This window comes from Mytilus trossulus, chromosome 3, assembly GCF_036588685.1.
Source record: "Mytilus trossulus isolate FHL-02 chromosome 3, PNRI_Mtr1.1.1.hap1, whole genome shotgun sequence".
NCBI classification, from domain to species: domain Eukaryota; kingdom Metazoa; phylum Mollusca; class Bivalvia; order Mytilida; family Mytilidae; genus Mytilus; species Mytilus trossulus.
Genome location: NC_086375.1, coordinates 38,706,369 through 38,720,710, shown reverse-complemented (window position 1 = coordinate 38,720,710; position 14,342 = coordinate 38,706,369). Strand labels below are relative to the sequence as shown.

Below are 14,342 nucleotides of genomic sequence, written 5' to 3'. Positions count from 1 at the left end.
GATAGCAAGGTGTTTCTATCACGACATTTGTGAGAATATAGATACATTTCATTTATCCATACATGTGATATTGTTATCAATATTTCTCTTTTTCTCGTTAAAATCTATTTTTGAAGAGAAAGCAAATTTAAGCTACTGAAGAAAATAAATTAATAAAGCGTATGCCTCGTTCACACGTGCGAATCGAATTCGCTAATCACGTTCACACACTATTCTTTTTTCATTCGAATTGGTTAATTCGAATTATCCAACGCTTTTGTTAATACGAATTTTAAAACGTTAACGTCGTTTGGACAGTTTACGCGAATTTGACACGCATTGTAATTCGAATTAGAATGATGTCAGGGACGACATAAAAAAATCAATGTAGGATAAAAAAAACTTAGTTCAAATAGTTTTTTTTTTTTTGGGGGGGGGGGGGCAATTTGCTGCAAGTTTTGTAAAAATTGACATCGATTTTACATATTTCCTTATTGGTCAAACAATGTTTCCCAACTTAAATCATGAGGGGGGGAAGGAGGGGGTCAGTGAAAAAAATATATGAATTAAGTCTTTTATCCTTCATTGAACTTTTCATGTCGTCCCTTACGACGTTATACGTTTCGAGTTCGAATTAAACAAATCGAAATAGTTAATGCGAATTGAATTTGAATTACGTGTGAGGTATTCACATTTTTTTTTATGGTATATGCCTTTAAAAATGTCACTCTGTACAATTAAATTCACCGTTATTCAATACAAGAAGTAAGAATTCGAGACTAAAAATGCAATTTGCAAAGCATTTTGGAACTACCAGAATAAATGCGATATAGTCTGTAGTACACTCGCCAAAGGTCGGTGTCATTCCGATTTCAATGGATTACCCTGTCGGAAATCACAACTGCGCAACTCCATACAAGCATACGCATTATTTAAGAACACATATTTGGGATCAATATATATCGCATTGTTAATGTGTTTTACTATATATATGATCATATTTTTCGTTTATAAGCGGGTTCTAGTAAAATGTTTATTATACAGTGCATGTAAAGAGTGCAAAAAAGTTTAAACTAAATATATCGAGCTAAAAGCTAAATTAAAAAAAAAAAGACTTCAGTAGGACATAAAAAAAAAACAACGCTCAAATACACCAATCAAATGGAACGTCTGGAAATCTGTCTAAGTCCTGTCAAAAGGTTGACCTCGACTGGTAGTTGGCCAATCGTGGACAGATATCGCTTACAATTGTATGTATCGATTGCTGTGGAAAGTATGCAGTATCATCTTGAAGAGCTATCCAAATCAAAATCAACTACAGGTACTATTTAATTCAACTGTTACCAGTTAGAAAGACATTCAAGTAAAGCCAATTTTGATTTGTTTTATATAAGAATTTAACTTAAAATATAATATAAATAAAATATAATAAAATAAATATCACATTCAATATAAATAACGAACATGTTATGCATTAGTCGGTAGGTTCATGTAGTAATTGCCATATATACTCTGCGTTCTATCTCTTATAACAGCCGTCCACATTCTGTATATTTCTTTATCTTTAGCCGGCATCACTACATACTGACATTTTCTACCCTGTTCTTGATAACAATTAAAACCTTCTGGAAATCTCAACGTCAAATTTGGTCGAAGGCCATCATGTATAACACCCTGAATTTTGGAAGGAAGTAATCCGAATAGATAAAAATCGTCCACCCAGAAAAATGGTGACCCAATGGCGGCATGATATAGCATTGGTACTAAGTCTGTTGACAGAAACACTGTAAAACCACTACAGTAAGTGTGTGGATATCTTTTCATATCTTTGAATTCGTCATTTTGAACAAACCACTTGCTGTCATTTTCTCGTATGATTTTCATTGAACCTTTAGAAATTTTATTACATTTGATATATTTCTTCTTTTCCTTCAAGTATGACATCTCTTCGAATAATTTAAAGAAGTTTATAAAAGCGTCATCATCAATTTTAGCAACAAATTCAGCGTTTCTACAATGTTCAGTAATCCATTTATAACCCATTACACCTTTGTTAGTCAAATTTCTATATGAATCTATGAAGTATCCTTGCACTATATCTTTATAAATTTTACTTTCGTATTCTAATTTTATTTGTAAAACTGGATCAGCTACTAATCCCAACAGAAAAACTACCCGGACACTCTCGGGACTGTAGTGTGTTGAGTTTAGCCAAGTTGCTCGCATTCGGATTCTCCTTTCGAAATGCTGTGGCGCGGTATGCACCATGACTATACACGAAACTTTATCAACACCAGAACAAATGTTCTTATTGTTAATTTTATACGGTCTGGATACCACAATAGGATAAGTTGTTTTTGACAGGATTTTTCTTTTATAAACTGGATGATGATGTTCTCTTGGTTCCTTTTCGGGTTTCCCTAACATAATTCGGCTATGTATATGTTGTTTTCCATGTTGTATGTCAGTAGGAAATTGCAAATCGTTTACAACTGTGAGAATTAAACATGCAAGGGCAACGACTAAAGTCAATAACAAAAATTTTAAATGTAGGTTTTCTTTTGCCATTTCCGGAATATCATTGTTGGTTTGAGTATTTACACCTGGAAATATCAATACATGTATATGAATGATTTTACTCAAACATTTTTGTTTATCTTAATATGGATTTTAGTTTCAGGGAATGATGAATTGATTTTGTCTAGTTGTCAAAATGCAAATATCGAGAGATCATCCATATTGCGTACATGTATATCTATTCGCAGAATACCATACGAGTTTGTTAAGTGTTAGGTAGTAAATATATGTATATATTTTATAGGGTTTATAGAAAATACCATAAAAAAAACCCAATGTATATTGCAGTAGCAAAGTTGTTCTAAAAGAAGCAAATATGACTCCCGGCCGCTTAATCATCAACAAAACTTCTGTTTTACAGATCCAATAACTTTTGTTTGAAAATGCATTATATCTAAACACCGAACAACACAAAAACACGTTAAATGAAGCTAAGGTGCTAAATAATTGCAATATGATAAAGAAAATAATTCTATAGTAATAGAAACCAATATTTCATCTACATGCTTTAGGAAGGAGTTAGTTGTAAAGGAAAGGTTATGAAAGAGTCTAAAGTGCATACACACAATAGTAGACTCCTATATAGTGGTAAGTTACTTACTTGAGCTTTCTGGTTCATCTTCACTTCATAATGAATCACGTGATGCCTGAAAATGTACAATAAATAGTTGACAGTAAGTCAGTCTTATTAAAATCAAACCTCTCAGTGCTCCTGTTTTCTAATATGTCGTCCCACGCGACATATAAGAAAACGACAGCGCTGACAGGTTTGACTTTAATCAGACTGACAGTAAAGTTATATTCAACCGACACGTGTCTATAGTATTAGTGCATTTCTACAAGTTCCAGTATCTTCAGCATTTGTAGAAATTTCCAAAGAGAAAAAAAAAACAAAAAAAAACAAATGAAATTACGTTTTCTCAAATGATCTTGAAATTCCACCACTTGTCGCAATGAAGACTAAATGTTCGTCGACATCTTTTTCAGTATCCACTCTATTATAATCCAAGCTAGTAACCGATTTATATGTTTACTTTGCTAGACAGAAAATGTTTATAAAATATTACACTCAGGATATTATAAATCTTCAAGGAGATATTGGTCAATTTGTGTCCGGAATTAACAGTTTATAAGGTATTATGGACTGAGGTTATTATCATCCCCGAAAATTCAAATAATCATTGATAAAGATATTTATTTAAATGAAGATCATTTCGGTTAGTCTGCACAATGCAGTAGTAAACATAACAGTTGATAGTTTTACTGTTTAAAAGGCGTCACAACGGTTTAAGAGCACAGGCATTTGTATTTAGAATTATGGTGGGTTTTTTCAGAGACAAGTGCCTGCGTTCAAGAGATCATAAGCAAAATATTCGATTCATATTTTTGTTGTTAATATTTTTGTACTTTAAATCATTAATAAGGGTTATCTTGAAGTAGTTCCACATAACACATTGTTAAATAAACTGTCAGGAGTTATTGGGCTAATTTCATAAAATGCAATGCTATCATCATGATCATGGAACTATTTTTTTTATGTTACCAAAAATTGAGGAATGTTGATTGTCAGTCATAAGAATGGACTTTTCTATAATTAAATTTATTCCGTCACTGTTGGTGCGAATTCACGCCTACATTTCTTTTCGTGTTTTGAAATATTTATACAAATGTTCATATACCAAATGTTTTATGAGTTAAACTTTGTTCATTGAAGTTAAATTGACGAGCATAAACTTTTCTTTCATAATATTTACACCATCACTGTTGCTGTGGATTACTACATTTCTTTTCGTGTACATTTTGTATTTAAATATTTACAAATGTTCTTATAAAAAATGCTGCAGGAGTTCGATTTTGTTCATTCAAGTTACATTGACATGTATAAAATATTAACCTTTTCTATAGAATGGTTACATCGTCACTGTTGATGCGAATTCCTTCATATTTTCCGTGTATTTAAACATTTATACATGTTCTTATATCAAACTTTTCATCAGTTCGATTTTGTTCATTGGAGATCCATTGACATGTAAATTAAACACGGTTAAAACTAACATAGTAAAAATACATCTAATCTGAAGTCAAATCACGAAATTGAATAATAGAAAAATATAAATATGAAGACACACATACCTCTCTCTAAACTACACACCACACCTTTTCAACATTTACACACCCTTTAATACGTTGTCTGAATATAACTTAATTGTTTATAGTTCAATAGGTATTTTGAAAAGAAACCGCCAGGTATACACGATAAGATTTACACAGGTACTCAGAATCTAACATTCAAGTTTTAATGATCATGTGATTGACAAGGGATTTAAATAATTTAAAAATTCTTCTGACATTTTGTGAGTGTGAACCTGTCATATTTTAAGTATTCATTCATTCATTTTAAACCGTTGACACTCTCTCATTCACAAAATATCTGGGTTTTTTTTTAAGTTCTGATCCTCAGGCGCTTAGGGTATGGACCCCCCTTTTTCTTTTCGTGTTTGTTTTCTTAGTAAAAAGACTTAAAACTTTGGCTTCGTCGTATTTTCTCTGTAATTAAAAGGATAGATTACCGCATATACAAACTACTGTTACTGTTATATTTAAAAGATAATAGCAAGATACGTTAAAAGAGTTTAAAAAGTTTCAAAATTAAAGAATTTTAGCAAATAGATATAGGAAGATGTGGTGTGAGTGCCAATGAGACAATTCTCAATCCAAATAACATTTTTTTTTAAAGTAAACCATTATAGGTCAAAGTACGGCCTTCAACACGGAGCCTTGGCTCACATCGAACAACAAGCTATAAAGGGCCCCAAAATTACTAGTGTAAAACCATTCAAACGGGAAAACCAACCGTCTAATCTATATAAAAAAAAAGAGATTAAGCAATTAAACAAAAAGGACAATAAAACTGCGCGAGTTAAAACTAGCATATTATTATTGTTACTTCATGAATGAAAGATTAACCAGTTGTATGGTTAAAAGAATACAAAAGCAATTATCAGATATAAAAAAAAAGATAAAACACGGAATAGGCTGTGATTCTAAGGAATAATAAACAGTATCCGCTTTATAATACCGGTAAATTAGTTTAGATTAATACTGGTGCCCACATGCAATTGTTGTGTATATTTAATAGTTTTGCCGAAGCATTTCTTTTATGTATTCATGTTTTGATATGTATATTTTTCAATCCTGTTTAACAATCCAGGTTCAGTAATAGCAGACAAATCCAGGTATCCGGTCGCCAATTTGTATCCACGAGCAAAGTTTCCATTCGAGGAAACTCTTCTGTGTTCCTCGTAGTACACCAATTGTGTTGTTGACGCAAATCAAAGCCGAAATAGAAATTCGGACAGGAACTGTATGTTAATCAACCACAACGTTCTTAAACTCATGAATAATGGGAGAGGCTGTTGAAGTTAAAAAAATGAACTCTATTCGACCGATTTTCGTACGGACACTAAGCATTGGTACAACTTTCAGTAAATAGGTCTGGAATATAACAAAAGCAGATATGTTTTGATGTTAGGATTTCTCTGGTTTAGACTGGTTAGTCAGATTTTATTTGAAACCACACGAATTGTATTGCTTTCTTTGTGTGTTTTTTCTAATGAGTCTGCGTGGTTTCCCCCAAGGGAAAGTATAGACCTTTATATTTTCAGTACTTTCCTTAGATCAAATATTAAATCGATTAAGAAACACTATATACCCACGTAAGCTTATACAATTCTTCTTAGTAAAGAGTATTTTTATTATTTTAGTATTTTGGTCTAAATTGTTTTTTTTTCTTAAAGTATTGTTATAATGGAATGCATATGAATTATTAAAGATCAGTTTAATATCCTATCTAGGCCAACATCGTAGATAAAATTACGCAATATCATTTACGGAATTCTTATTTCATTATAATTTTTGAAATACATTTTATACTAATATATACTTTATCGTCCTGAACATGCATGAAATATTTGCCACTGGAAGTAAAGCAACCAGCAATCAATCAATTATATTTTATCCTTCTTGTACAATTTCATCGTCAACAAGTATCATTTTTCTTGTTTTAACATAAAAAAAAAAATAATCAAATTTTGTAGACGTGAAAATATCCAATATGAAATGTTTTTTACGTCTAAATATTTTACAAAGATAAATTCTAAAGAATTCGTTGGACAATCACATTAAATAGTAAATTATAGGCCATGGTGTTTATCAATGTTTATAAAGTAAGTAAGTAAGTAAGTAAATTGTTTATTATAGTGACATGTGTAAGTCAGCATAAATATATAAATTTGTACAAAATATAGTTACATATATAATACACCCGGCCCAATGGACCAATAAGTCACCTTTTACTTTTAGTTCAATGATAAATGTTCTAATATCACGTGTCAATTGCCAATTTAAATTTAAATACAGATAATTATAGATTAAGAATTAACGATTGTAAAAGTTCATATAATGATAAATTCATCTAAAGTTTGTAAAAAAGTTTAAGAATGTTAACTAGAGTAAACTGTTTGTTTTCTACGGAAAAGTGACGCTGCTAAGTATTTAGCTATTTTCCTTGGATGGTTCACCATTAGAAATGTTAATTTTCCCTGGTCATCTAGTTGCGTATAGTCAGGCACCATTAATATCTCGCTAAAAACAGTTTGTCTGATATCATTATAAAATGTGCAGTTTATAAGAAAATGTAGCTCACTTTCAACATTTTGAGAGTTACAAAAACGACATAGTCTGTTTTCTACTGGTTCCCCAATATATCTACCAGTCTCAATTCTGATCGGTAATATCCCGCATCTAAACTGGGCTAGCACAGATCGCTCGTGTTTCGTAAGATTTAGTTTTACATAGTGCTCTAGTTCGAAGTTTGTTTTAAAGTTTAAGTAAGATCGTAGCTTTGGCTTATTTATCAGGGACTCTCTCCATATATCACTGTAATGAGTTCGTACAATTTGTTCAAAAGATTTTAAATCCACCATTGTTCTACTTTCATAATAATGTAACATATTAAGTTCCGTGAAAATATCTTTAGTGTCACTACACCAATTGTTTGTGCAACGATCATAATCCATATTGAACACCACTTTCGTTAATCGGTCGTCTTCAAACGATAATAGCCTATTCCAGTAGCGAATAATGTTTACCCAATGCCGAAACTGACTTGGTATCCATCCAGTATCCCCGTACAGTGCTAGAATTGGTGCAAATCTGTGAACGCCTAAGTAATATCGAATTGCTCTGTTCTGTACGTTGTCTATTGATTGGAACTTCCTATTTCCCCATATTCCAGATGCGTAGTCGAGGATTGGAGTAACACACGAATTAAAAAGTTTTTCATAAGACTGAAAACCAAAATCCTTTAAACTATGGATTTTCGAGATAATTTTACCTAAGGCTCTTCCTGCACCTTTAGCCAAAGTCTCTGCATGTAAATTAAAGTTACCTTTACAGTTAAAAGTTACACCTAAGTATTTATAATCGTCCACTGTTTTTAACGCATTATTGCCGATTGAAAAGTTAAATTCACTCTGCTTTTTACGTCCTTTACGAAAGTGCACGCACTTAGATTTGTCCGTGTTGATCAGAACCCTCCAACGTTTACACCAGCTATGAATCACATTTAACATTTGTTGAAGTTCATCCTCACTTTTTGCGAGCATAACAATATCATCAGCGTAAAGTAGAAGTGAAATTTGTCTTCCATTAATATCAAATCCTAAATTCAAATCATTTACTTCTTTAACCAAATCGTTGATGAAGATAGAGAAAAGTGTCGGAGAAACGTTATCCCCTTGTTTTACGCCGGATTTACAGTCAAACCAATTCGTCAGCTTATTGTTGATACGCACACAGGAGCTTGTATGCTGATAAATGCTTTTAATTGAATTGTAAATTTTGCCGTCTATATTATTTAAGCGCAACTTATACAACATCATGTCTCTATCAACGAAATCAAAGCACTTTTTTAAGTCAATGAATGCCGCAAAGACGTTGTGATTGTTTCTCACAATACTGTTTAAGGTAAAAATATGATCTTCACAAGACCTATTTTTCCTGAACCCATTCTGTTCATCTGCAAGAATATTTTCAGTCTCTAGAAAACTTGATAATCTCTTGTTAACAAATGCGCTATAGAGTTTGCTTACACATGATAATAGACTGACTCCTCTGTAATTCATCGGAATACGTGCATCTGACGACGGATCCTTTAATATAGGACAAATTATGGATTTTCTCCAGGCGGACGGAATTAAACTCGAGTCAAAAATCAGTTGAAAAAGATTGTGTATTATTTCAATAACTACAGGAAATTTTAAAACATCGTATGGTATTTCGTCATATCCACTTGCAGATCGTAGTTTCGCTTGCATTACTATAGAATTTATTTCATTTCTTGATATGTTCTCATTTAAAAGATTATTCGGCATATACAAAGGGTCCTCCATATTTTCCTCTAATAGGTTTTTGTGTACTTTAGCTTGAGTATAGTGTTCTGAATCAAATTCATCACTCGACAAACCATTGTATAAATTTTCAAAATCACAACGCCATCTTTCCAAAACTTTTTGTTCAGATCTAGTTATAGTACCATCATCATCAACGACTTCCTGTGGTATACATTTGTTACTTCTAGGTCCTAATTTACGTATTTTTTCCCAAAAGTCAGTTGGATTTTTGCTCGTCATTGTCTCTATTTCTACCGCTACTGTTCTTCTATAGGTACGTTCTGCCCGTCTTAGATTTTTGTCGAAACATTTTCTAGCTTGCATGTAGTTATTGCGCAAAGTTGTTTTAATATTTCTCCTCCCAGAATACTTGACGAAATCTTTTTCACATGTACGCATCTTATTCCAAAGTTCAGTCAGAGTTTCGTTCCAGTACGGCTTTTTTGTTCGAAAACGCTTCTTAGAGTTATAGTTACAATATTGTGGGATTTTATCGGTCATTTCTGCGATTATCTCGGTGCATAAATTTTCATAAATCACGTCAATGTTTTCCTGAGTTTCTCGCGAGTGTTCGATGTCAGTGATAATATTCATCAAGGCATTTCTCCGTATCTCACTACTCATAAAGTCTAACGGTATTTGGTTAATTTTAAATCGTGCTCTTTTCATCTCATTATCTGTCGAAACCGCCTGTTCAAAATGCGTGACCGTAAACTCTGTAATTAATAATGAATGGTCGGGTAGTCTTGATTTCCCACCTAATAATCCAAACAAAGAATTGTTATTAACGATAGATTCCGCCGTAAGCACTTCAAACTTTTTACATTTATCAAACACGTCATGAGGAACACAAATATAGTCAACCACGGATTTGCCTCTCGTTGAAATAGAAGTGAAATTATCACAACCCTGAAATCTTCCATTTAATACACAAAATTTCGATTCATTGAGGAAGTCTATAAATTCGTGACCGTGCTGATTAATGCTTTTATCGATTGTATTTCTCATAGGAACACAGTCTATATCGTTCAGTGTATCTGGTAATGATCCAATTCTCGAATTAAAATCCCCTGTAAGCAATATTGCATCACATTCGTCATTTAAATATATCTGTGCTAGTAAGTGAGCAAAAAAACTCGGAGCATCACGGCCTCTAGATGAATTTTCAGGAGGAAGATAACATGCAAATACTAAAAAGTTGGAATCATTCGTTCTATTTTCAAATTTTAATCCTAAAATACCATCGAATGATCTATCAATAACTGAGGCGTTATAATGTTCAAGAATCCATGTTTTAACTAAAATTCCTATCCCGCCAGATGGTTTCGGTGCATTTTTGTGTATATCAACTCTGTTAAAACCAAACCAAGAAAATCCAGGTACATTAATTACATCATCTTTAGCTAAATGCGTTTCGCAAACACAAATTATATCACAGTTAATCGATTTGAAGATACCTTTTCTTAATTCACAATTGTCTCTCGTCCATCCACATATGTTAATTGTTCCTAATTTTATTGATTCGTTCGACCGGGTTAAATCCTATTCACCATTCTCATTACGAACTTGCTGCTGATCTTGAACTCTCTGAATCCGAGGTTTGATACGACCACTAGCATCCACACGTAATGAACCGCCTTCGGGTAGCTTGCGAAGCACTGCTCGGGCATTCATTTCTATTAAACGTTCAATGCGTGATTTGCTACTTCTAATATAAACGTTTTTGTACTGTTCAATATCCTTTAAATTACGTTTGTTTCTAAGAACCAGACTTTTTTCACCAGGGTCCCTAAAGCTTATTCTAATAATTCCGGGGCGGTTTTCTATTTTAGACGGAAAGCGATTTACATGTGTTATGTTCATACTTGAATATACATCTTCCCCTAGGGCTTTCATTAAATCGTTAACTTTCAGCAGTAAATATAAAGTATAATATGATATATGTTTGTGTATGATACCGTTACGTCATTACAGTTAATTAGTAAACAATTCGGTCAATGTTATTTGCATAAGTTGACCGATATTTCTATTCATTGAAAAAAAAAAAAAAGCTCGTACTGTAACAATAATAAAAAACTTGAAATATATATTTCGTGTATGAAAATTGTGATGTAAATTAAAATGAATCTTACTTTTATACTGGTACAATCCTGTTTCCACAATTTATCTTGCTGTAAAAAAGGGAATCGGTCATATCTTCATCAAAATAAAGAGTTCCGTTATGAAACACAGATATGTATTTATGAATTCCGTTGATTACGGTTGAGTAAAAACGTAATAATTTTCATGTGACACAAAATATGAAAGTTGCAGATTTCCACTCGACTGTGGTAGTGCCGCTCACCTGTACTGTATAAAACAGAGATAATTCAATTGCTGTACCTGCTAAACAGCTGCTGAACAGGTATATGTTTGTGTATTGGAAAACTAATAGGTAAATAACGATTTATCGATTCTGGAGAGCGTAGATACCTGTTATAGATATTTGTCTCAGCCTGATAATTCCATCAATATAATTCTACATTTTTAATACTTTAATTGAAGGCTTCGACAATATCAGGTATATTTCTTAATTTCAAATGCCAATGAAGTAGACTTTTGAACATTAGAATTTATGTATTGATTCGTCTGTCATAAATGGAAAGCTAAGTTCGCAACTTTCAAAAGGCAAATTTGACCTTTAAACAGTTCTGGCTGTTATTTTAATACTGAAGGCAAATGTGATTCCATAATTTGAAAGGAGGACACAGCCAACAACAAGACAATGCAAGTTTGGAATGATCAGACTGAGTGGAACTTGTGAAAATCATTTAGGTAGCTCCATAGGAGAAGTGCCAGGTCTGCTCAAATGTTTGGCTTTCTATGTTTGTCGATAAATTTAACCCTAAACACATGTTGTTCGAAAGGTATCCATGTCATAAGTGTTTTTATGTGGCAGTTCAAATTACATATATACGTTCAAATACAAACACAAAGCATTAGAAAGAATCGATAATCGAAAATACTCCAGTAAAACCAGATATCGTCCTGCTATACACGAAGGCTATTATTTTTAATGTTAGCTTCTTGTGTATAATTTTGAGTTTAGTATGGCGTTCATTATCACTGAACTAGTATATATATTTGTTTAGGGGCCAGCTGAATGACGCCTCCGGGTGCGGGAATTTCTTGCTGCATTGAAGACCTATTGGTGACCTTCTGCTGTTGTCTGTTCTATGGTCGGGTTGTTGTCTCTTTGACACATTCCCCTTTTCCATTCTCAATTTTATTTAACAGGTAAAACAAAACATAAGTAACCTGTAACCTGGATTAAAACATCTTTAAAATTGGTAAAATGGACTCATAGACAAGAATGATGTATGATTAACATAATCGTTTGCAGAAGATATTTGACTGTTGAATTGGTGGGTCTTAAGAGTAGAGTTCTTGCAAATATTAAGAAAAAAATGTTCAGGCGTTTCTGACGTTGATCAGATTCATCACACTAGAAATCACCCCTCTAAGATCTTCCGGTCTGCAAGTGTTAGACTATAAACGTTTGCAGTAACTTGATAATGTACATGTATCAACTTAATCGCAAAGGCAACTTGGGAATGACAATCTTAGTTGTTCCACATAGCTTTTGTAGTAAAGTGATATAGGAAGATCAGTTCCAATGAGACATCTCTCCATCCAAGTCACAATTTATAAAAGTAAACCATTTTGTGGATAGTTGTCTCATTGGCAATCATACCACATCTTCTTTTTTATATTATCCATTGTAGGTCAAAGTACGGACTTCAACACGAAGCCTAGGCTTACAGCTATAAAGGGCCCCAAACATTACTAGTGTTAATCCATTCAAACAGGAAAACCAACGGAATCATTATAAAAAACGAGACAGGAGAAACACTTTTTAACCACATAAACAGACGACAACCACCAAGTATGCATAGATCTCTAAAGGGAAACTGTTCCGGTATATGGAGTCGCACTGAAATCAATACTTTTGCCAATTTTCCAGTCGTCAATCGATGTCAATCTTTTCTTTTTAAAAAAGTAAAAAAAAATTGGACGACCTAATAATCAGGCAGGTTTTGCAAAATATCTGTGTCACAAATCTTTCATTTTTTATAACCTAAAATTATGTACATCTCTCCTCGTTTGTAAATTGTTATCGGCCTCTCTTATCACTGGAAACATAATGATGAACAATTGACGAGCTGAAACTTCTTGCCCTTCCGAAACACACGATTTCCCACAGACATTTATCGCAGAATATTTTTTTTATATTAAGGTAACGTTATATAGGATTTTTTGTCTGAGACTAGTGCCTGTGCGATTTATTGATATTCGTCTAGCTCAGTCTTTATTTGTGTGTGTGATATGATTGCCAATGAGAAAACTTTCGAGGTTGACATTGGACAGACACAAAGACATGTTGAGTTATCTAACTGATTTTGCCCTAAGAGGTTTTACTTACCCTCTATTGATCCCAGATGACGTCGCCTTCAATAGTACATGTGACGTCATGATACCCCAGGGAGCATAAAAGTAAACAGATCCAAAAGAGATCACCACGTTACGACGTCATCTGGGATCAATAGAGGGTAAGTTACACCAAAAAGATTTTTTTTAAAAACCCAAACATTATGAAACAAAAATGAAACAAAATTATTGAAGCGACAACTTTTTCTAAATTGAAACACACTGAAATGAAGATAAACAAAATTTTTATATTTTTATACCTAATATATATTTGTCACTTTGAAATAACGCCAATACAAAAACCCCGCTCAAAACAGACCCTGGATGACATGAGTTTATAAACAACTACAAGTCACACCAGGACCTTCAACTAGTATACATTTAAACCATTTACCACGACTCGTCATTTTCAGCAATCCGCTTGATTGATTAAATTATTAGTGTTACGCTTCCGGGGCATCTGGTTTCAACTTAAGTTTTTGTAGGTTTCCAGTTGCTCAATAATTTTAGTTTACAGTGTAGAGGTGTTTGCCTTTTTGATTAATTGTTGGTTTCTTTTATCGTGGTGTTGTCTGGCTTTCCCAGAAGGTGTAGCTTCTCCGATCCTTCAAAACCAAGTAAATTTCATCAATAAAAGTAAAGGAGGAAACGATCTGGTCCGTTTGGTTGCAGATATGTCTCAATTTTGTGTTAGCACAGTGACTATTAACCTTTTGTGTAAGACAAGTTAAGGTTAAACTTTCATTTGTTGTTAGGATATAAGCTGAGTTTAACTTGAGATTACTGCAGTTAGTCCAACGTAAGCAAACATTTTGAATCCATACACAGAAAAGTTAAGACAAAATTCGGATAAATCATATAACGTTA

General features: G+C 33.0%; 1 protein-coding gene across 3 annotated transcripts; it reads right to left on the bottom strand.

Annotated features, from left to right (window-relative positions):
- Positions 1-1,348: 1,348 nt before the first annotated feature.
- Positions 1,349-13,491, bottom strand: LOC134711433 (beta-1,3-galactosyltransferase 1-like). Of its 3 annotated transcripts, none has more exons than XM_063572009.1 (3): positions 13,471-13,491; positions 3,158-3,203; positions 1,349-2,582 (listed from the first exon to the last, which is right to left on the bottom strand). In XM_063572009.1, exon 3 carries the CDS (start codon positions 2,545-2,547, stop codon positions 1,447-1,449), a length of 1,101 nt encoding a protein of 366 aa, XP_063428079.1. In that variant the 5' UTR covers positions 2,548-2,582; positions 3,158-3,203; positions 13,471-13,491; the 3' UTR covers positions 1,349-1,446. The 3 variants fall into 3 exon arrangements, with proteins under 3 accessions (XP_063428079.1, XP_063428078.1, XP_063428077.1); XM_063572008.1 differs by lacking the exon at positions 13,471-13,491 and adding an exon at positions 11,141-11,394; XM_063572007.1 differs by lacking the exon at positions 13,471-13,491 and adding an exon at positions 4,690-4,882.
- Between the last annotated feature and the right edge of the window lie 851 nt (positions 13,492-14,342).